The sequence below is a fragment of the Nycticebus coucang genome, chromosome 4, assembly GCF_027406575.1.
Source record: "Nycticebus coucang isolate mNycCou1 chromosome 4, mNycCou1.pri, whole genome shotgun sequence".
In the NCBI taxonomy this organism is placed as follows: Eukaryota; Metazoa; Chordata; class Mammalia; order Primates; family Lorisidae; genus Nycticebus; species Nycticebus coucang.
Genome location: NC_069783.1, coordinates 44,978,168 through 45,002,907, shown reverse-complemented (window position 1 = coordinate 45,002,907; position 24,740 = coordinate 44,978,168). Strand labels below are relative to the sequence as shown.

Here is a 24,740-nt window from a genome sequence, read left to right as displayed (position 1 = left end):
ATGAAACTTCAGGAAACTGAGAAAATGTCTAGATAAAACTTTGGAAAATGTTTGCTGTGAAGGGAAGGAAAGACATGGGATGATAGCTGGAAGAATTCATGGAGTTTTCAATACTGAATATAATAAAACACGGTCATAAAAATTGATTTCAAGATAGGAGGCTCAGTGCCCATAGCTCAGTGGTTAGGGTGCTGGCCACATACACCGAGGCAGGCGGGTCTAAACCCTGCCTGGGTCTGCTACACAACAATGACAACTGCAACAAAAAAATAGCTGGGCATTGTGATGGGCACCTGTAGTCCCAGCTGCTCGGGAGGCTGAGGCAAGAGAATTGCTAAGCCCAAGAGTTTGAGGTTGCTGTGAGCTGTGATGCCATAGCACTTTACCAAGACTTCCCCCCTTCCTCCCCACAAAAGATAGGAGATATTTTTATCCTACTTCTCAGTAGAAAAAGTGGGTTGGGAACCTGTGGCCTTGGGGTCACAAGTAGCCTTCTGGATTCTTGAGTGCAGCCTTTTGGCTGAATCCAATTTTACAGAACAAATCCTTTTAATAAATCCTAGACTCTAGATTTAAATTTAATCTGACATCAAAGCTTATGATCATTCCACATCTCCCTGCTGCCTCTGATTTGTATGACAATTAAGAAGTATATAAAGTCAAGTCATATTTTCTGGTGAAATTGTAAAAAGAAGGTAGCACTAACATCTTCACATATTGATACAGTGAGGAGGAATAGGGTAAAACCAGTAGGTTATAACAGACAGCTTGGCTTCGTGTGCTAGGAGCACACTGCATTTATCACAATGAAATGGTACATACCAAATTCATTCTGGTATGCTTACAATTATAAAGAGTGAAAATTACATGACCTCTCTTTGGATGCTCTTACTCACCTTGCTTTTTTCGAAGTCAAGGCTTTATTTTCATTCAGTTTTCTTCCACCACTTTCTGTATCAAAATAAATTTTAATGGGTTATCTATACACATTTAACAAATAACATTTAATAGTTTAAAAGTTCATTCTTTGACCTTCTCCCACTAAAACAGCCTATACCTAAATTTTTGAAATCTTCATTTAATAGCCTGGTTCTTAAGACTCTACATTAATAGAAAACATTTATAAGGGAAACAATAAAAATTTGTATAAAATACAATCCTTTGATTTCTCAGACTCAGAGTAGTATTTTAGGAATGGGTCTACATTTAATTCACACATATTGTAAAGCTACTACTTTGATGTCAAAGACTTGAATACAGTGGTGATTTCTTTTCCTTTGAAAAGGTATTTTACTATGTTTATTTGATGATAATGAAGGTAAATACTTCACTTTAGGTATTTAATGGTAATGGTAATGAAAATAGTTTAAATGATTTATTCAAGAATATGAAAATCAGGTGAGGAGAGGGGAAATTAAATACAGATTCTAATTAAACTGAATCAAATCAAAGATTGTGATAAAGTCATCACTTGAAAAGTCACTCAATACCTTTGCTATTTCCTGACTACCATATTAGGAACCTGTACATGTAACTGAGAGAACTAAATAGAAGATACTCATTGGTTGATACAATAATCTTTAATGTTAGTAGATGGAATACTCTGAACACATAACAACAATTCATTTTACAAATAATGTAAATGCGAAAACATTCGCAGGAAGTCTTTGATTTGATTTCAATTTTCTAAAAGAAAAAATACCTGTGGTATTTCTAGCTCCATCCTTCCATGTATCTGGAGTGATAACAGTACCAAGTTTCTTTTCACCTGTTATAACAAGATAGTAAAAGGGGAATTAAAATTTACTGTCTAACAAACATGCTACATTGTGCGTATAGTTCACTACAGTATCAACCATCATAGTACTGTAGAAGGGATGCTGGGATTAGGCCAATAAACTGAGACTCAAGATATTAACTGCTGCCAAAGAATACATGTGGCCAAGTAAGATTTGGGGAATAACAGGATGGCTTATAATAGGCTTTTACTATTTGTTTATAATTTAAACAAATCTGGTAAGTCTACTTATTTCATAAATACTTACTAAACATCTATTATGTATAAAGTGCTATACAAAGTGCTGAGAAAAATAAAGCAATTTATCAGACAAAACTCTAGATTTCAAGGAAATTATAGTACATCAATTTCTCTAACAGTTGTCCTTAACCTGAGTTCCACGGGCCGATGGAGATATGTGAACAAGGGAGAATTGTACAGAAACCTTTTGCATATCCATTTTTACCCCTGGTAAGAACATATAGCTTTCATTAGATTCTCAAAGGGATCAGAGACCTCCTTCAGAAAGTTAAGAACCATTCAACCAAAATATAAGCTAGAAAATAAAAGGTATAATAATTCAGAATTAGAATAAATTTAAAGCAAAAGTACTAGGAGAAATTCCATGCAGAAAAAAATAACCCTGGATAGTGAAATCCAATAAAGTTTTGTGGTGAAAACAGAGAGGATATGAATATGTGGCATAGGACTGTGAAGAAGGATGAGGAAAAGAGAGGGAAACCTGGATAAAAGGCACATCCTGAGTAAAGGCATCGAAAGCTCAAAGTACACATGAGCACAAAAAGTAGTTTGGTATTGGTATGGTCAAAGTGTGAAGGAGGCAAGAATCAGTGAAGGCGAAGTTAGAAAGATAATCTGGGGCTTATTGTTGAGGGTCTGAATGCCAGGCTCTAAATAATTATTCTCTGCACATTGAGAACTTATTGAAGGTTTTTATTAGGGAAATAGTAAATCATACTTACTTTTAAGTTCAATTCAAACATATGCTAGGCTTACTAAAAACCATATCCCGGCCTAATGATGAATAAGAATGGGTAAGACAAAGTCCTTACCCTTTCGTTCTAGTGTCTAGAGGAAGGAGTATAATAGTCACTGCATTAACGAAAAAGAAAGGCGCCTGTGGCTCAGTGAGCAGGGCGCCGGCCCCATATGCCGAGGGTGGCGGGTTCAAACCCAGCCCCGGCCAAACTGCAACAACAACAAAAAATAGCCGGGCGTTGTGGCGGGCGCCTGTAGTCCCAGCTACTCGGGAGGCTGAGGCAAGAGAATCGCCTCAGCCCAGGAGTTGGAGGTTGCTGTGAGCTGTTTGATGCCACAGCACTCTACCGAGGGCAATAAAGTGAAACTCTGTCTCTACAAAAAAAAAAAAAGAAAGAAAATTCAAGAGGAAAAGGTGGAGACAGTGTTTAATTGAGCATTTTTTATGGAAGGGGAGCTGATGAGCTCTGAGGTAACAGAAATAGGCAAAGAGGTGTAGAACTGACAGCATTCTGAATACAAAATATACAGGACAATAGGTTGTTGGGGAGGAGCAAGGATAGTTTATAAGGCAGGGTAGGAGGGCAGAGGCTAGAATCAGAGATCTGTAAACGAAAAAAAAAGAAGAAGGTAAAGTTCCCGGCAGAGTCGAGTTAGAAGCTCCCAGCCTCCTCTTCCCGCAACGACCCCTCTACTCACATTTTTCGCACACCATTCTTCCGCCGTCCCCCCTCTACCAGCAGAGGCAATAAAGGCTTGAAAACATCAACACCACAGCCTGGGCCAGAGGCCACTTCCGGGTGACGTCACTCCACTTCCGGCCTCGAAGCCCGCTTCCTTCCCCTCTCCCTCACCTGGAAGACCGCGGGAGGAAAGACTACGACGAGTAGGCGGGGCTGCCTCATTAGCCCACCCCTGCCTTTCTGCAATTGGCTTTGCGACCTCGGGTCTCCGCCCTACGGACCTGCGCCTGCGCAAGGGCCAGAGCAGCCCGTCGTACCTGATGGTAGGAGGCGGTAGCCCCCGCTTCCCTTCTGTGGGCGGGACAGTTAGGTAAGCCCGGCTGGACACCCCCAACGCTCTTGCCTCCGGGGACTGCCAACTACCCCCCACAACTGCCGAAGTGGCCGTGAGCCTCGGCGCCCCCTGCCATCCCGCGCCCGCCTACCGCTCAAGTGCCATCCTTCCGGCGGGGCCCTGAGGCTGACCTGATAGATACTCTTTCGGATCCCAGTTTCAGTCTCTTGTCCTCAATTTTCCCTTGTCTCCAACCCCTTTGCTTTTTGGTTATACCTCTCAGCTCGTTCCTCGTTGCCTGCACTCCCGCCGGCTGAGTCTTGGGCAAAGTCCCTGGCGACCCAGTTTGGGGTGGGGCTGCAGATGGAGAACCTCCGGGGGCTCCTCTGGCATCATCTCAGAAGCTCCTCTTTGCTGTGGTGCCTGTCGGAATGACCGCACGCTTCGCAGGCGTCTTCTGGGCCACGCCGGGGCCTTACACAGTGCTGGATTCTAAGGAATCCACTTGCCCTACTCTTGTTCCTTCATTCATTGAGCAAACATTTGAGTTTGGGTACTGTCCTCTGTATCAGATCCAGAGCTGCTGATAGCAGCTGGGATTCTGAGGGTGGCCCAGAAAAATGTGTATGTTAGAGAATGGATTCCTGATCCTTTTGCCCGCCCTCAATCAGCTGGGGATGGAATCCGTGGGAAACTTTCTTTGTCCCTTCTTACCCTCCGTTCTGCTCTCTGCCTGATCCGTGGTTTGTATCTTCATATGCGAGAAGAACCATTAGATAGCTTTAATGCTTGGGACCTTGGATGTGTCTCCTAACCTGTTTATTCAGTTTCTTTATCAGTAAAATATGCACCTTTGAGACTTACTGTGTGAATTAAATGAAAGTTATTAGGATAAGGCCCAGATCCACTTGTCTGTTTTTTGCAGTGGACGTTCCCATCCCTACCCCGCATCTCCGTGTGTTGTGTGTTTATATTTTTTTCACGTTTCTGTTTCTGTTTTCTGGAACATTCACCAGTGCAACAGGTTGACTATTACATAAAGTGCTCACATAGTATGATACATAACCCCTCAGGTAATTTAAGTACGTATACATACATATGTATTTAGAGACAGTAAAAAATTAGTTTTTCCATTCATGTTCTTCTTTGGGTTGGAATTTAGCACCTGTATCATGTCATTTTGGTATTTCTAGGGCATTGGGATTCTTTAGCTTGGTACAATGCTGTTTGAACACTCTTGATTGCACTGGCCACCATTTGAGTATTTGAGTGTGCGCTTGTGTGACTTGGCATTTCCTAGCAGATGTGAACTACTGTAATATTAGACAAGGGTAAAAAAAAAAAAAAGTCAACAATTTAGCCAAAGTGTATTCATGGGGTTTTCTAGACCGCATAGGTTATATTTCAAACTGGGGTAGATTATTTAATCCATGCAGTTGATTTCATCTCTCTTATGTTAGCAAAAAAAAGTAAAATGAATCATTTAATTGATCTTAGCACATCATCCTTATACAGAAACCAGTTACAATATTGAAGAAATCAGTAAATTTGTCCTTTTTAGCTTCTGAGAGATGTTCATATCATTATTAGGAAAATATAAGGTAGAATGGGATATTGGTTCCCTGTGTATGTACACATAATGCGTTTTCCTGTGTTTTGAAACAAAAACATTGCCCATACAAAGTTGGCTTTAGTTTACAGCTTATTTTTAGGAGTTGAAGCATTAAGAACAATGGAAAAAAATCACTATTACATATACTTTTCTTGATTTTTTTTTTGTTAGCCACAGAAGAAGAGACCATGAAAGATACCGATATCAAGAAATTATTGTATACCCATCTTTTATGCATATTTTCAATTATCCTAAGTGTCTTAATTCCACCATTTTTCTTGGAGAACTTCTCAATATTGGAAACACACTTGACATGGTTGTGCATCTGTTCTGGTGTTGTGACTGCTGTCAATCTAGTATTATATTTAGTAGTGAAACCAAATACATCCTCTAAAAGAAGTTCATTATCACACAAGGTAAGGCTTACTTCTTGATAACTAATTTTTAGGTGGAGCTGGTGTTTCATTTAATGGAAGATTAAAGTATTAGTCAAGTCCTCATTGGATTATTTGCAGTGAGTAAAGGGAACCTAGTTTATTTTTTAAAACCAGTAGCCTGTGTTATCTGCTGGAAGGCTGCCCACAATGTTTGATCAGTTCTTGCCATGCATTAATTGTGGAATTATGACTTTCTCAGTCGTAGGATAGCTTTGTGAGTCTGTATAATTGCTATTTTGGATCACCACTGAAAATAAATACACTTTAAAGAGAGAAAAGAACATTTTATATTCTCAAAGAAAGTGAGTACACATGGCAATCTGTCTTTAAACTTTATTCTATTAGACATTATAGTTTATTTTCGTTTGTTTTTGCACTTCTGAAAGACACTTAATGGGTTTTTCAGAAATTGCAAAATAAGTCTCTGTGGCAACTGTCGTTTTGAACATGTTGTTAATCAACTTTCTTGACTAAGCAAAGTTTTCAGATATTAGAATTAATGGAATATTCACTGCAGTATAACACATGGCTATTACTTTAATAAAGTCCTCACTTACCATTATTTCATACTATATGTAAGTGCTCTCTTAGCTAATTAAAAAATATCTTTACTACCTTATGATTTTAAAAATCATGTGTGTTAGGTGGCACCTATGGCTCAAGGAGTAGGGCGCCAGCGGGGTGGCGGATTCGAACCTGGCCCTGGCCAAAAACTGCAAAAAAAAAAAAGAAGAAAATCATGTTTGTTGTATAATTATAAAGTGCCAAATCAAGAATGCCCCGTGTGCTTGTGTAGACATTTAGATCTTTTCCAGATGGGTCAAATAGTAATATAATGTGATTTGGGGAATCACATAGTATTTTGCTTTTTTGGTGCAATTTTCTCAGGTATTTTGTTTTAAAATGAAAAAAATTATAGTTATCTTTTGCAGATATTTCATGTATCAATGTATAATAAGGACTACGCATTTATGTCCTAGCTTTCTGTTATCAACAAAAATTTCATAAATATTAATTAACAGTGTGGCTCAGTACATACTGTAGACACAGAAACTCTTCTTGATTCTGATGTTGGCTAGGTGGGTGGAATGAGGGAGTGATATTTGCCTTTTAGGCTTTTACAGTCTGCATTAAAGCCTTTGAATGTGACTGGGCACAGGATATGTGATCTGATTTGAGGACTCAAATCCAAAAACGTTCCTTTTTTTTTCTTTTTTTGAAAGAGAGTCTTATTCTGTCACCCAGGCTCAGGCTAAAGTGCAGTGACCTCATCACAGCTCACTGCAACCCAGAATTCTTGGGCTTAAGCAATCCTTCTGCCTCAGCCTCCAGAGTAGCTGGAACTACAGGCCACCATGCCAAACTAATTTTTTTATTTTTTGTAGAGATGGGGGGTTTGCTGTTGCTCAAACTACTCTCAAACTCCTGGCCTCAGGTGATTCTCCTGCCTCATCCTCCCTGAGTGCTAGGATTTCAGGTGTGAGCCTCTATAGCTGGCCATCTGTTTTACACATTATGGGATCAAGTTATATTTGTAGATAAAATAGAAGAATTTATCTATCATCCTTTAGGCATTCTCTTCAATCTTCAGATTATTCATTTCTATTTTAGGTAACCAGAGTTTTGAAATGCTGTATCTACTTTCTTATGTCGTGTTTCACCTTTCATGTAATTTTTGTTCTGTATGGAGCACCACTAATAGAGTAAGTTTGCAATTTTCACCTGAAATTCATGTTTTAAAATACTTATTAAACAATGTGCTAACTCTTGGCAATTAGAGTAAAACTGTGGTGTGCTTAATTAATGGATCAAATAAGGATACCAACATCGTTACCCTTCTTTAACAGTGTTATTCTTTTCAAAAACAGAGGAATAATCTAATACATTAAATATTTTTATTATCTAGCTCTCTGTTACTTAATTACATGTTGGGAGAAAGGAGGGTAAATGAGAAACTATAATATACCAATCAATGTGTGGCCCTTAAAATCTCTCAGACAACTTAATGATATGCTAGTTACAATTATTAATAACGTATCAGATCTTAGTTAATGTGATTCTAAATTTGAACAGTTTGTTTTCTTAATCAAGGTCTATAGATTCCTTTATTCAAATACTTAATAAGCCAATGTTTACAGTTTGAAGGTAAAATTTAACTCAATAATTTTCCAAAACTGACCACTTTTAAGTTATTTGAAATCAAACTTGTGAACATTTCTTATATAATGTTTATCGTAGTCTGGGAAACATTAGTTTAGCAGTAATTAATGATCCTGGTGAAATGAGTGAGATGTATGTGTGTGTGTATATAGACATATATTGCTAAGTATATGGTTTTATATATATATATATTTATACATAGTTATACATACACACAGCAACAGGTTATTCTTTTCTAGGTAGGGGAGGACAAGACTTTCGTAATGGGAAATGGTTTCTATGTAATCCATTTTAGAGTAGAATGTATATGTCTGGAGCAGTGGTTCTCAAACTACCGTCTTTAAACCAGCAGTATCAGTATTTTCTTGAAGTGCAAATTCTCAGTCTTTGGTCAGAAACTCTAGGGACCCATCGTAATCTTTAGTTTATCCAAGTAGTTCCCATTTAGGTTAAAATCGAACCAGTGATTGTAGAGAAAGCTCCAGAGACTATTAAAAAAGAAAGCTAATTGTCTAGAAATGTTTTTTTTCCTTGCGATGGAAGTCTCAGCATGGATCTTAGGGGCTTCAACACTTCTGAAATCTATTACCCTGTTTCCCCGAAAATAAGACAGTGTCTTATTTTAAGGTGTGCTCCCAAAGATGTGCTAGGTCTTATTTTCAGACCTAAAGACTAAAGACTGAGAATTTGCACTTCAGGTCTTATCTTTCCTGTGAATAGGTCTTATTTTCGGAGGATGTCTTATTTTTGGGGAACAGGGTATTAAAGCTAGACGTTTACTAGATTTTTTTAAAGGTTGTATTTGGGGGACAGCACCCGTGGCTCAAAAGAGTAGGGCACCAGCCTCATATGCCGGAGGTGGCGGGTTCAAACCCAGCCCTGGCCAAAAACTGCAAAAAAAAAAAAAAAAAAGGTTGCATTTGGTAGTAAAATTATTTGTAGTCATCATTTTGGTGAGACTCATGGTACCTCTCAAAGTAAAATACAAGAAAATGCTTTTGTATTTATTTATGCAACAAAGATGATGTGTGTATATGTGCACATTTAACACTTTTTGAAAAATTAATGAAGGTTTTTTTTTTCTAGGTTGGTGTTGGAAACGTTTTTATTTGCGGTTATCTTGTCTACTTTTACTACTGTACCTTGTTTATGTTTATTAGGACCAAAGCTCAAAACATGGCTAAGAGTTTTCAGTAGAAATGGGTAAGTTTTAATTTATATTTTAGTGATAGTTGAACTTTTTTTAAATTAATGAAGTATTTTTTTATTCATGGCAGTTTACTGGTTATTCCATGTGAGTTTTTCAGCATTGTATGGTTCTGGGAGGTGCCTCAAGGTGCATCTGCCAGGTGGAGACTGGGGAAAGGATGGGCAGAACTATAAGCCCTTCCCTCCAATTTAGCAAGATCAGCTCTGCTTTTTTCTGTGGGGTAGAATTCCACTTTTAGCCTTCTGTTTGGAAGAAAAGTTTCTGCTACCAAAAGAATGCTTTGAAACCACTTACCTGGAATAATTCGCAGGGTGATAAAATTACTACAAATAAAGTTGCTTACCATGCATTTTATAATGTAGAAATGGGGTCCACAACCTAAAAATGTTTTGTATGACAATGATGATTTCTTGTTTATCCTTTTTCATGCTATGATATCAGAGTGCGAGTTTTATAGGATTCGATTTTCTTATCAGCTGTATATATTTTCAGCATAAATAAGTTAAAATTTTAGATTCTTGAAAGGCATTGAAATGGTATGTGCCAGAAGTAGTTGAGTTCTAAGAAAACCAGAAGATTCTTTGCTGTCCAAATTTTGTCCTCTTTTTCACTCAGCAGCAAAACTTCTTGAGTCCTTACTCAGTGTTCTGTTATGCTAAGCTCTTATGTGGATTCTGAAGTCTTATTAGGGAGATTCTTTCCCTGAGGAGCTTGCATGTTCAAGGGACAAAAATGAAATGAGCAAATGATACAATACTAAAATGGCGTAAACCCAGGGGTGTCCAACCTTTTTTCTTCTGTGCTGCACAGTGGAAGAAGGGTTGACTTTAAATACGCAAACACTAATGAAAGCTGAAGAGCAAAATAAAAAAAGGTGTGTGCATAATTTTTATGATATCAGACACCACAGATAAGCAAAACAATTCTCAATAATCCACCGACACCAGACACCACACATAAGCAAAACAGTCCTCAAATCATCCACATGCAGCCAAGGGGTGTAAACCCAGCGATAAAGTTTATAGGAACTCGGAAGTGGAGGGGATCAATAAAGAATGGAGCTGAAGAGGGGAATGATCTCTGACAGACTTGGGTCAGGGGTATAAGACTTGGTGAGACTGAGGAGAAAAGGAAAGACACCTCATGCAAGGGGAATGAGTGGAAGCATTGAAAGCTGAAATGAAATGCGATGGGAAGGAGGCACCCAAAGGAGAGCAGAGAATATATTTTTGGGAGCCTCCCGTAAATTACTGACTTTTTCCTTTTGGAAGTTATTACTGTTTGGTTGCCTTTAAAATTATCTTCCAGAATCCATAAAGTTTCCAGAAAACAAATGTGTAACAACTGAAAAGTTTTTCCATAGTATCCCAAATGGAATTAATTTCTTCTAGTGTTTTTGTCTGAAATTTTTAAACAGTGAAAGTTGATTAAAATCTTATTGGCTTAGATTGGTGATTTATCCAGTTTTTAATTCTGTGTCTAACAATTAATGGTATATTGGGGGGGCACATTAGCATGTGATTTTACAATTAGTTCTGCTAATGTAACATGATATAAATGTTCCTAAAATATTACTGTACTATGCAAAATGGGCAATAAAAACCTTAGAGCTTATGGGAAATTTGGAGTTAGAGAAATAACACTCAGAAAATTGATAGGTGGTTCATAAGATTGAAGGAAAGAAACCATCTCCATAATATAAAAGTGCAAGGTGAAATAACAAGTGCTGATGTAGAAGCTTTAGCAAGTTACCCGGGAGATCTAGCCAAGATCATTGAAGGTGGCTACACCGAACAACAGACTTTCAGGGTAGATGAAACAGCCTTATGGTGGAAGAAGAGGTCATCTGGGACTTTCATAACTAGAGAGAAGTCCATGCCTAGCTTCATAGGACAGGCTGACTCTCTTGTTAGAAGCTAATGCGCTGGTGACTTTAAGTTGAAATCAAATGGTAATTTGCCATTCAAAAATCACACTGCCCTTAAGTATTATGGCAGTACTCTGCCTGCACTCCATCAGTGGGACAACAAAGACTGGATGGCAGCACGTCTCTTTACAGCATGGTTTATACTAAATATTTTAAGACCACTTTGAAACTTACTAGTCAGAAAAAAAGAAATATTTTTTAAAAATATTACTGCTCATAAACAATGCATCTAGTCACCCAAGAGCCCTGATGGAGATGTATAGGGAGATTATCATTTTCATGCCTGCTAACACAACAGCTGCAGCTCATGGATCAAGAAATAATTTTGACTTTCTGTGAAGTGGCTCACACCTATAATCTTAGCATTCTGGGAGGATGAGGCAGGAGGTTCACTGAAGCTCAGAGTTTGAGACCAGCCTTAGGCAAGAGTGAGCACCCATCTGTACTAAAAAAAAAAGAAAAGAAAAATTACCCAGATGCCCTGGCTGGCACCTGTAGTCCCAGCTATTTAGGAGGCTGAGGCAGGAGGATCACTTGAACCCAGGAGTTTGAGGTTACTGTGACCTAGGCTGACAGCAAGGCACTAGCCTGAGGCAACAGAGTGAGACTGTATCTCAGAAAGAAAGAAAGAAAGAAATTTCATAAGGCTATAGCTGCCACAGATACCGATTCCTTCAATGGTTCTGGGCAAAGTAAATTGGAAACCTGGAAAGGATTCACCACCCTGGATGCCATTACAATATTGGTGATTCATGGGAAGAGGTTAAATTACCAACATTAACAGGAGTTTGGAAGAAGTTGATTTCAACCATCATGTATGAATTCTAGGGTTTGAGTACTTTAGAGGAAATCACCTCAGACATAGTAGAAATAAGCAAGAGAACTAGAATTAGAAGTGAAGCCTGAAGATGTGACCACATTGCTGCAATTTCACGATAAAATTTTAACGGATGAGGAGCTACTTTTAATTGATGAGGAAGTTATTTCTTAAGATGGAATCTACTCCTGGTGAAGACACTGTGAACATTGTGGAAATGACAACATAGGATTTAGAATATTGCATGATATTAGTTGATAAAGCAGCAGCAAGGTTTATGAAGATTGAGTCCAGTTTTGAAAGTTCTGCAGGCCAAATGCTATTAAACAGCATTGTGTGCTACGGAGAAAATCTTTTGAGAAAGAAAATCTGTCAGTGCAGCAATCTTCATTGTCGTCTTATTTTTAAAATGTGCCACAGCCACCCCAACTTCAACACCTACCACTCTTATCCGTCAGCAGCCATCAACATGGAGGCAAAAATTATAACCTGCTCAAGGCTCAAGTGATTGTTAGCATTTTTAGCAGTAAAGTATTTTTTAATCAAGGTATATATATATATATATTTTTTGAGACATACTGTTGTTAGACACTCAACACGTTACATGTAAGCAGAAGGGTAAGCATAACCTTTATTTGCACTGGGAAACCCACAAATCCATGTAACATCATTGGACTATTTGCTTTATTGCAATGATCTGGACCCTAAACCTCAAGTGTCTGCAGTGTATTTCTGTACATAAATATTACGTTAAATAATGGCTCTTTTCCTTAGAAAAGACGTAACATTTGCTTTTGGAAGTAGACATGGGAAAGTGAGTTATTGTGAAGTAGTAAAGATGGTGGTTGGAAACCTGAGGTAAAGTTAATAGCAGATGGATAGGTGTGGCTCATGACACATACAAGACCCTGAAGTAGCAGGGAGATGGTCTTTTTGAAAAGAGTATTGAGATACATGTGTAATAATATGCCATACACGTCACCTATTTAAAGTATATAATTTAATAGTTTTTAATATGTTCACAGAAATATCACCAAGTCAATTTTAGAACATTTTCATCACCTCATAAAGAAACTCTGTAACCCTGTATCCTTTAGCTTTCACTTCCTTATCTCCCTGGCTGGCCCCTCAAGCCCCGAGCAACCACTAATCTACTTACTGTCTCTGTAGATTGGCCTATCAGGGAAGTTTCATATACATTGAACCATGAAATATATGATTTTTTTGTGACTGCCTGCTTTCACTTAGCACAGTGTTGGCAAGAGTCATCTGTGTTACAGCATGTATCAGTACTTCATTCCTTTTTATGGCTGAGTAATATTTCATTGTATGATTACATATACCACATTTTGCTTACCCATGCATCAGTTGTTGGATACTGGGTTCTTTCCACATTTTGGCTGTTATGAATAAACGGCTGTAAACATTTGCTTTACATAGGCTTTTCTATGGACCTGTTTTTATTTCTCTTGGGAATAGACCTAGCAGTGGAATTGCTGGGTTATGTGGGAACTCCATGTTTAATCATTTGAAGAAGTTTTTTTTTTTCTTTCTTTTTTTTTTTCATTTGAAGAAGTTTTAAAGCATTTGCATACATGTTATAGCATTTCTCAGAGCAACCTAGTGAAATACTCCTCTTTTCACCATTTTCTAGATGAAGATCCTGGAAAGCAGACAGATTAAGTGGTTTGTCTAAGCTCTGAGCCAGGAGCTGGTAGAGCTGGGACTGAAATCTAGATCATCTGATAATACAGAATTTAGAAGAGTCCACTGATCCAAAAACCAGGTTCCTGTCCTGTCTTCACTACTTAGTGGCCAAGTGATCTCAGACAAGTTGCTTACCTTCACAGATTCTCATATGTAATATGATTAGTATAAAACTAATATGTACTTTGCGGGGTACATCATAACTGAGTGTAATCAAATAGTAGGTGCTCAAAAAGTGTTTGTCAAATGGATTAACAAATGTCAGGGAGCATTTTTGTATATCATACTTCTAATCCTGACTGCAATGTGCCTTAGTACTCTTCCTAGTTTAGTAACAGGCCAAGGAGTTCAGTGCTCACAGACAGCTGTAGAGAAGGAATACTGGTTTTTCAGTTAGTGTAAAGTTAACATGAATTTTGTCATGAGAGGGGCACTTACGTCTTTATGTCTCCACCATACATTAGTGAGAGTTTGATTTCTTAGCACTTTTATCGTATTTCAAAACTTTATTATAGGAAGCATGTCAAATTTTGTATGAATTAGGATATAATTAGCAATAATTTGATAGATTATCTTGTTTAACATTAGAGTTGGGCTTCTTAACTGTTTACTTTTGTGCAAAAAATATTTGAAAGTTCAAAGATCTGATGGCTCTGCAATGATAATGTGAAATACAAGAAAACAATTACCTGTGTTATATTGCAGTTGTCTAACATGCAGTTAGCATCTTTCATATAGACTCACAAATTTAATTTCAAAGAATTCTATTATTATTTGAGGAGCTTGTACAAAATATGTGAATAATACATACTTTTTCCTACTCGATAATCTTATAGCAGAAATGGAAGTATGGAAGTCTTTTTTTTTTGTTTTTGGCTGGGGCTAGGTTTGAACTTGCCTCCTCCAGCATATGGGACTGGTGCCCTACTCCTTGAGCCACAGGCGCCGCCCAGAAATGGAAGTCTTAATTCAAAGTTTTTATATTATAGTTCTCATTCATAAAAGGTATTTAAAATACCTTAGAGTATTGATTGAAGATTTTAGAGCTTTAAATATTATTATCATTCATCCTGTTTTAATACATAAAACACCATAGGGTTTATGTATTTGTTTAAAGGTAGCCCTTTTAGTATTATTGAAATATCATTCATTTCAGTGTTCAGTGTGAACAGGCTAATTTTGAGTCAGCAGGATATCATTCAGTGTTCAATCAATATAAATGTTTTTACTATTTTTAAACGAAATAACTATATACTGATTTTTCATGTATTTGCATGTTTATAGAAAACTTAACATTGAGCAGAGGAAACTCATGAAGACTGAGAACACAAAGACTTGGAGTTTGAGACTAGTGTAGGAATTATATCTCAAGAGTAAAGGGTTAGTTCTGATGCTATTGAGATGTAATACATAATTAAGTGACACTATCCTAACAATATTTTTCCTTAAAGTAAATGTAAACATACTTCAAGCAAAACCAAAAAAATGTTATGATAAAGAAACTCAAAACTTTACGTAGCTTCTTAAAGTATCCTGCCACCTTATTACTGGTATACTTATTATAGTATGTATTCAATTTATACTAGTTTAGTTCAGTTTGTTGCCTTGGTGTTATATTGCAGGCTTTTTTCATTTGCAGACTTTGTTATAAAGGAAAGTCATGCCTACACCATACTCCAGTATTTTCCTTTGAAGTTGGTGTTTTGATTTGCCTGTTCTTTTATAGTGTTATTCAAATGTTTAAATTACAGCCTGATCTCTTTCAGTGAATTAGATAGGTCCCTGAATAAGACTAAATACAAATCTGTGGTGATCTTGCCAAGGTGAAAATACTCAATGAGACATATTTGTGTAGACAAAGATGACAGGCCTCTATTTGTAATCTTTATATGGAAATGGAGTTTATATTTAAAAATCCACTGTGGATACTGAGAGTGAAAAGATAGTGAACAACCAAAGATTTATGGATATAAAAATAGATAATTTAGCCTGAATGTGAAGACAAAAATTTAATGGCAGAGAGGCATTTTTTTTGCTTGCATTTAAAAATTTTTATTTAATTTCAGGATTTTCTCACAAACCTTTTACTTTTAATTTTTCTCTTTTTCAGTTTGTGAGGCATTAGCATATTTTAAAAATTAAGAGTTTTACAAAAAAGATAAATTTATAGACATATGCCTGCTACACATATATCCTTTTCCTTCTGTTTATTCCCATCCTTGCTATACAGGTAACCTATCTCATTAATCTTCTAATTTTTTTTTAATTCAGGTTAATGCGAGGGTACAACCAAGTCACAATATTTGAATTTGTTAGGTAGAGTCCCTCTTTTAGTTATGTCCCGCACCCAAAAGGTGTGCCATATGCCCCTACATTGTGCCCATTCAGTGGGAGCACCCAAAACAACTCCTCTCTTCTCCCCATTTTTTTATTCTCCTTCCCCCTAACTTGAATTGAAATGAGTTTTTCTTTTATGTGGGCATGAATTATATCATCTACTGCCTTCATACTAGTATTGAGCACATTGGATAATTGCTTTTCCTTTCTTGTGATACTTTACTAAGAAGAATGTGTTTCAACTCCATCCAGGTTAATACAAAAGATGTGAAGTCACCATCTTTTTAATGAGTATACCACAATTTGTTAATCCATTCCTGAGTTGATGGGCATTTAGGTAGTTTCCACATATTGGTGATTATAAATTGAGCTGTGATAAACAATCTAATGCAGATGGCCTTATGATAAAATACTTTTTCTTCTTCTGAGTAGATGCCTAGTAGTGGGATTGTAGGGTCAAATGGGAGATCTAATTTGAGTTGTTTGAGGATTCTCTATAATTCTTTCCAAAGAGGCTGTATGAGTTTGCAGTACCACTAACAGTGTAAAAGTATTTTCCTCTCTCCACATCCACACCAGCATCTGCAGCTTTGGGACTTTATGATGTGAGCTAATCTTACCAGGGTTAGGTGATATCTTGTGGTGGTTCGATTTGTATTTTTCTGATGATTAGGGTGATGAGCATTTTTTCATATTTGTTAGCCATTCATCTGTCTTTCGTAGAGAAGGTTTTGTTCATGTCTCTTGTCCAGTGGTAGATGAGATTGTTAGTTCTCTTTTTGTTGATTAATTTGAGTTCTCTATGATATCCTAGTCATCAAGCCTTTGTCAGATTCATAGTATGCAAATATCTTTTCCCATTCTGAATGCTATTTGATTTGATTGTTCTTAGCTGTGCGGAAGCTTTTCATTTTAATTAAGTCCTATTTGTTTATTTTTGTTGTTGCAATTGCCACAAAAGTCATCTTCATAAAATCTTTCCCAAGGCCGTTATCGTCAAGAGTTTTTCCCACCCTTTCTTCTAGGATTTTTATTGTTTCATGCCTTAGATTTAAACCTTTATCAATCTTGAATCAATTTTTGTAAGTGGTGAAAGGTGAGGGTCCAGTTTCAATCTTTTACATGTGGCTAACCAGTTCTCCCAGCACCCTTTATTAAATAGAGATTCTTTTCCCCAGTGTACGCTTTTGTTTGTTTTATCAAAGATTAGATAGCTTTTTAATATTCATTTAGTAGGGAAGGGAAAAGCTGGTATGAGAATTCTGTAAAATATCTTTAGCCACTTGGAGGAGTTGTGCGGTGTCTCATTTTTAGATACAGAGATTGACAGTTTAAAAAATCAAATCCAATTCACTATACTTTTGATGACAGCCTATCTAAGCCGCCAGTGTTTACTGGTAAATTACCTCAGGTGGCTGACACAGTAAGCACTCAACATGGTCTGTTTATTTCCATTAATTTTTGATACAGTGAATTCTAGTGGAATCAAATAATTTGGACAGGTACTTGGAGCTCATTGTCATGAAGATTGTTCTGTAACATTACTTTAGTAACTTTTTAAGTTTGTTCATGGTAGAACAGAGAGCCATTTATTCTATTCTCAGCCCTACTGACTGTGCAAATGTTCCTTGACCGTGAAGAAATTAGCCAATAGCCATAGAATTTAGATGACTTAATTATGGAAACTTATAAGATGAGAATAATCAATGTCAGTGATGGCTATGAATTAGTTAATAGAAAGGAGTTTGTCTATTGCATTTCTTTTTGTGTTAATCATTTCTTTATTACAAAAGCATGTGTATATAAGCATGGTTAGTAAGAATTCAAATAACAGAAAAATAGTAGATCCTAGTAATCCTGTCAAAGAGGCAATGAACAATTTATATTCTTCTTTTGATTTTGTATATGCATACAACATATACATAGTTTTAAAACAAAAATAATTGAGTCAGTCACTGCTTTACAAGTTGCTTTTTTCCCTGACTAATCTGAATATCTTCATTTATATGCGTGTGTCAAATCTACTTCTTCCATAGTATCCTTAGTATATCTTTATCTATATGTAACACAAAATCAGCTTATATTGTTTTGGACAATAAGAAAACTGAGTATTTTGCTTGACAGAGTTTGGTTGGTTCTAGATACAGATATAGTCAGGCTAAGTTTTTTACTGATTCTCGTGGTTATTATCTTTAGGGTGGTAGTGAGATGGCACCAGCTACTCTTCCTTGAGTTTTCCTAATCATTTGGAAAGAAAATGTTATCACTATGAGTTAATTAATTAGTCTAATCTTCAGGATTGAGATGAATGTTGAGCCGTTAATCACCATTGCAAGTATTCCATACTTGATAATTAATTTAATTTCTTATTGAAGTTTATTATCAGATTTTCATGATAATAAGTACTGTTATGAAGATCTTTGTACAATATATTTTGTATACTTGGGCAAGGGTTTCTGTAAACTAGATTCCTGGAGTGGCATTCCTAGATCAAAAGAGGTTGATAGACCCTATCAAACTAAAGTTCTAATTTGAAAAATATGCATATACCTACATACATATTTCTATCAATGGAGGGGTAGGTTTTCCTGTCTCTTCCTCTTCAGGCCTACTTACTTTTTATGAAAGCATCAGGGCTGCTGCCTGCAGGGCTCTGCCAAGGGTGCATACTGTGTACTATAGTAGTTTCACCGATTTCTAGGAGGAGGCATAAACCCTGTCTGCAATTTTTTTTTTTTTTTTGTAGAGACAGAGTGTCACTTTATGCCCTTCAGGTAGAGTGCCATGGCATCACACAGCTCACAGCAACTTCCAACTCCTGGGCTTAAGCGATTCTCTTGCCTCAGCCTCCCGAGTAGCTGGGACGACAGGAGCCCGCCACCATGCCCAGCTATTTTTTGGTTGCAGTTCAGCCGGGGCCGGGTTTGAACCTGCCACCCTCCGTATGTGGGGCCGGCGCCTTACCGACTGAGCCACAGGCGCCGCCCCTGTCTGCAATTTTTTAACAGTTTGATTTATGAAGCCACCATTTATTAAATTTCAGCTGAACATTACTGATTGAATCATGCGGAATATTTATCTTTCCCTGTTTCTTTGCTTTTTCCCTGCCTCGTGCTACAGAAAACTAGATAGAAAATAATAGCCAGTCTTCAAAAAGCAGCTTTGAGACAAGGAAAACTGGTGCTAGTTAAATGAGAAGACAGCTTCAAAGATAATTCACTCATCACATTTGAGCAGATAGGTAGTCAAAGCAGACTGCCCAGGTGAACTGTCAACAAGATGAAAAGAAATGGCACAGCAACCCTGAAAAGACTGTAGAAGAAGGAAAAGGGGGCATGCAAGAAACAAAGAATGTGGCCTAGAAGAAAATGCTACCCAAGGAACAAAAACAAAGAAACCGCCACAGTTTACCATAGAAAAATATTATCAAGCATATTAATTCAATAAAAGAAGGGCAAAGATGAGATAATGCAACAAAGAAGTGGAGAAGTTGATTGCAGAATTAATGAAATTAATTGACGACTAATAAATTAATGAAATAAATAGACCCCTCCATTACAGATGACAGGTTAGAAACGGCAAGAAACATAGACAAGTTAGGAAATAACTTTTAACCTGAAGGAAAGGTTTGAGCTAATCAAAAATGAATGAGGAGTAGAGAGGGAGTTCAGAAGAATAATGCAGTTAGAGAAGACGTCATAAATACAGAGAAGTGACAAAAGAGATTCAAACATAAGGCTAGTTAGTGCCCCTAAAATAGGCAACAAAAAATAAGTTGAAGATACCATAGAAGTCACTTTTCAAATGAGGGAGTTACTCAATTTGTACATTGGAGGGACTCACTATATAAGAAAATAATCGAATGAATTAGAGTTGCAGAACAGAATGTGACTACTATAAAAATATAAGCAATTGAAGTTGTGTAGTGGAGCAATGGGAGGTGGAAAAAATATAATTGCGCCCCCAAATTCCCAGCTTTTCTTTTTTTTTATTATTAAATCATAGCTGTATACATTAATGCAATCATGGGGCACCATACACTGGTTTTATATACAATTTGGAATATTTTCATCAAACTGGTAGCTATTCTTGCTGTTTCCATTGGCTGAGTCTATTTGGTACATCCTCTCAGGAATAAGGATTAAATGAAATTCTACATGCTGAACAATGATTCCTTCCCTTACACGCAGGCCTTTCTTCCTGCTTGGCCCAAGTATTGGCAGCTAGTACTGGCATCTAGGCAGAATAATGAAATAATTCTTGCTGGGGAAAATGATACAAAAGAAAAACTTAAAGATAACTGACTTTGGGGGTTTCTAAGGAAAAGTCGGGGTTCTTGCCCAATCCCCGTCCTAGTACTAGTTCAGTCAGCTCATTCTTGCACAGTGAACATCCAAGCAAATATTTAAACTTTCACTTTGTTATTGTTTTAAAATGGCCTTTTTGAGATACAACTGCATTCTATAAAATTCATGTATAGAGTGTACAATTCTGTGGTTTTTAGTATGGGACAGTTGTACAACCATCACCACAAATTTTATTTTATTTTTTATACCACCCCACAATTTAATTTTAGAACATTTCATCACACCAAAAAGAAACTGTGCCTATTAGTAATCATCATTATTCCTACTCTTTTTTCTTATTCCACAACCCAGTCAGACACTGATATATTTTCTGTCTCTGTAGATTTGTGTAGCCTGAATATCTCATATAAGATGTTTTAAGTAGAATGAGAAGTGAAGAATCACAGGACATTTGAGGAGTACCTGAGATGAAATCTAGAAACTCAGTGAAAACAAAGGCAATGTAGGACTAGAAGGCAACTCTTAAAAACTTACGATTTTTACATCCATACAGCATGAATGTTCATGTTGTATGGATGTAAAAGGAATGTTCAGAGAAAAAGGACGCTCTTTTAAGAATGAAAATACTGTAGAAAAAACATTCAGTAGAAGCAGACACAAAGTTGAAAAGTTCCCAGAAAGGCAAAGCTATGGAAAATGACTTAAAAGGTAAGAAAAGCCGAGACTAGTTCAAAATAATCATATTCCCAGCAAAAGCAGGAGGAAAACAAATGCTTAAGAAATCTAGGCAGAAAAAGTTTTTAAATAAAAGAAAATTTCAAGAACTCAAAGAACTGAGATTGTAGATTAAGAAGGCCCATATACTTCCAGCATAATGGATGAAATGATACTTTAAGATACATTTTTGTGAAATTTCAGAAAAGCAGGAATAAAGAGATGATTCTAAAAGTCCAGAAAAACATGCTACCTGCAGAAGATGGGGAACCAGGATGGCCCTGAACTTCTTAGGGTGGGAATCAGAAAACGGTGGAGCAATTGTTGCCTTCAGCATTCTAAGGCAGAATGCTTTCTAACAAAGTTAGTAAAGTCATTTTCAGACTTAAAACTACATTTATGTTTCATGTAACCTTCCTCAGGAATCTGCTGAAGGAGGTGATTAGAAAAAAAAGAAAAAGGAAAATAGAAGGAGGAAGTCTTAGAATCAGGAAATGGGAGGTCAAAAAAACGGAGAGAGGCAAAGGGAATTCACAAGATGCTGGTGTGGGGACCTTCCAGGCAGCAGCCGTGCAGTGTGCCTGGAGAGCAGCCAATCCAGGGTGGAGCAGGTGGGGCAGCTCCAAAAAGAGCTGGGAGAGAGTGAAAGAGCAACAATCACTTAGAGGTGCTGTTAGCGTCTTTGGAATATTTGAAGATGATTCAGTGATAGGTACATAATCAAAAGGGGAGGGCAGTTCTTAACATCCAAGAAACAAAAAATTATTTTTACTATAAGAAAGGAAATGCAATTGTGGGTTTACTGTGTAGTTCACTATGATTAGTATTTTCATAATCACAGTAATGTAGTTAACTGTGCTATTGATCCAGCCAAAGTGGTGAAGAGGTGACAGTGAGGAAGAGATGTGTTTGTAGAAGTAAGGCCTTGTGGGTAAAATCCTCTTCTCCCATGGTAGAAGGCAGAAAGTAACTAAATCTTGGAAAAAAAAAAAACTATACTTAATTTATGCTCTTTTAAATTTGAGACAAGTAGAAGAAACATTTTAAAAAGTTGAGAGTATCTGCTCCAGGAGCAGAAATTGGGAGTAGGGAGAGATGGAGGCGAAGACTACTGTTTTTATCATTTTTATTATAGTCTACTTGACTTTAAAAGTATTACCTTTATTTTGTAAATGTCAAATTTTTATATTGAAAAGATAAGCTATAGAGTTTTTCTGTTCTTTAAATTAGGTCTTGGTTCTATTTTTTCTACATATTTTTATATGTAGGATCATAAGCACTTCTGGATACACCAAAAAACAAAAATAGAAGACAACCTCTTGGATGTCTGCACTTTTTATTTTAGTAAACATAAGATGGCCCCAAGTGTGCTGGAACAATGAAAAATGTGAAGACATGGATCTTAGCCCTTAGCCCAAGGAACCTGGAGCTTAGAGGTTAGAAAGATATTTTCATAAACCTTACTGAAACATCTCTGATCATGTGTTGCCTTGATTAAAAACTTTCGGTAGCTCCTGTAGTTTGACATTTAAGGCTTTTTTAAAATCTAACCTAAATCTACTGGTCTACTACAGTAAGATACCATTTCACACCCACTAGTATGACTAATGAAAAAAGATAATGACAAGTGTTAGGGGTGGAAAAATTGGAATTCTTGTATACTGCTTGTGGGAATGTAAGATGGTTCAGCCACTTCAGAAAAGTCTGGCAGTTCCTCGAATGATGAAACATAGAGTTGCCATTTGACCCAGTAATTACACTCCTAGGTTTAATACCACGAGATGAAAACACATGTCCACATATAAGCTTGTACATGAATGTTCACAGCAATGTTTTTCATAATAGCCAAAAAGCAGAAACAACCCAAATGTCCATCCATTGTTATGGGATAGCCATATAAGGGAATATGACTGAGACATAAAAAGGAATAGTGTGCTGATACATGCTACAACACGGATGCACCTGTTGCACTGAAACATGCTCAGTGAAAGAACGCATGTTGTATGATTGAATTTACATGAACTGTCCAGCATAGGCAGATTCACAGGGACAGAATATAGCTTAGTGGTTGCCGAGGGCTGGGATTCCGGAAGGAGGAATGGGGAGTGACTGCTAATGGGGAATACACTAAAAACCGTTGATTTGTATACTTTAAATGAGTGAATGGTTGGAAAAGGATTATCTACTATAGTAACACTCAGTAAAGTTGTTATTTTAAAAATCCTAAGCTTCGCTTTTCCAGTCTTATTTCTCATTCTTCCACTCCGCCTCAGCCAGTTTCACTTATATTCTCTGGTGTGCAGTGCAGCTATTCTCCAGTTCAAAACCTAACGCTTTGTGTTTTTTCAAATCCAGCCGAACTCTCTCCTCTTCTGTGAAATACAGAGTAAATTCTGCCTAGCAAAAAGTAATGTCCGCTCTCAACTTCTACCACATTTTAAGTCTCCAAGCACATCCCTTTATGGAATTGTGTGTTAGTGCAGGCTTAGTCAACATTTGTCAGCCGCATACATAGGTAGTCAGAAAATCCTTACTCTAGAAAATCCTTTAAATTGCCTGAACAGGACAATTCTGTTTATATTCATCTTGGCTAGTTTTTTTGTTTTTAAATTTTCCAAAATTAGAACAGACTTCTGTTCTATTGAATTCTAGTTGAGAAAAAACAAAACAAAACTGACTTGCACTTATAGGTGTTACATAAAATAACAGCCACAAAGTCCAGCAAACAGTGAAAGTTTGGATATGCAATGATAGGCTCCAATCTCATCTCAGCCCCAGTTCTTAAAGGAAACAAGCTAAGACTCATACATTGTGCAGTTGAGGGGAAGAAAGGGATAAGATGATAGAGGGATTGGCTTATGAACTGACTTGCCACCATTTGGGACTACTTTACTTCAGTGTTTATTTTGGGTATAATAATTGGCCTGTTTGTAAGGAAATAAATCATATAACAAAACAAATGTTTTCCTTTTTTAACCCATGCTCGCTGGAAAATGTTGCTTTTCATTAACTTCACAGTAACTCGCTCTGCATTTTAAGCAATTGAATGTTTGGACCCCACTTACTGCATTGTGGTGGGCTTTTACTCTCCTGTAACAAAACTCATGTTCCACACAACTAATTATTCACACTGTGAGGGCCAGGTGGAAACCAAGACCTACTAAGAGAACAGTAAAGTTCTACCTTTCCAACTTTATGCTTTTTTGTTTTCACCTTTACACTGTTTTTCAAGGTATGTGCTTAGTAAATAGGAATGGTAGGCAAAACTTACTGGACCTTTTGAAATAGTTTTTTCTTGTTCTCTATCCTTTTCCTGTGAAATAGAATTGGTTTGTTTAAATGAAATGTGCTGTAGAAAAGACTAATTGAATAGATGGTGCTTCATCTGCACAATGGAGTACTATGATGGCTGTCACCAAGAGAAAACAGAAAACCAAAACTGGTTTATAACATGATGTTTAAGAGTTTTGTTTTGTTTTGTTTGTGCATACATATGCATTTCTGTAAATATACATATATTCTTCAAGATAGAATTATGTATGTATTTGTACGCATATAAACTATTTCTTTTTTTTTGTTTTGTTTTTTTTATTAAATCATAACTATATACATTGATATGATCATGGGGCATCATACACTCGCTTCATAAACCATTTGACACATTTTTATCACAGTGGTTAACATAGCCTTTCTGGCATTATCTCAGTTACTGTGCCAAA

General features: G+C 36.8%; 2 protein-coding genes across 3 annotated transcripts in view; one reads left to right on the top strand and one right to left on the bottom strand.

The window, feature by feature from the left end:
• Positions 1 to 3,624, bottom strand: part of CRIPT (CXXC repeat containing interactor of PDZ3 domain) — a 48,561-nt gene extending 44,937 nt beyond the window's left edge. Inside the window, exons 1-3 of one of the 2 annotated variants that reach the window (XR_008379441.1) lie at positions 3,476 to 3,624; positions 1,703 to 1,768; positions 897 to 951 (exon numbers count right to left, since the gene is read on the bottom strand). Coding sequence is in view for 1 of the 2 variants with exons in the window: in XM_053587442.1 (XP_053443417.1) it covers positions 897 to 951; positions 1,703 to 1,768; positions 3,476 to 3,491 (137 nt within the window). In the remaining variant the exon portion in view is untranslated. The remainder of the gene's footprint in view (positions 1 to 896; positions 952 to 1,702; positions 1,769 to 3,475) is intronic. The other variant, XM_053587442.1, reaches the window with a different exon arrangement.
• A 58-nt stretch (positions 3,625 to 3,682) lies between these two features.
• The window catches only part of PIGF (phosphatidylinositol glycan anchor biosynthesis class F), a 41,370-nt gene continuing 20,312 nt past the window's right edge, over positions 3,683 to 24,740 (top strand). Inside the window, exons 1-4 of the mRNA XM_053587441.1 lie at positions 3,683 to 3,829; positions 5,577 to 5,821; positions 7,454 to 7,545; positions 9,089 to 9,205. Coding sequence (XP_053443416.1) covers positions 5,594 to 5,821; positions 7,454 to 7,545; positions 9,089 to 9,205 — 437 coding nt within the window. The 5' untranslated portion in view covers positions 3,683 to 3,829; positions 5,577 to 5,593. The remainder of the gene's footprint in view (positions 3,830 to 5,576; positions 5,822 to 7,453; positions 7,546 to 9,088; positions 9,206 to 24,740) is intronic.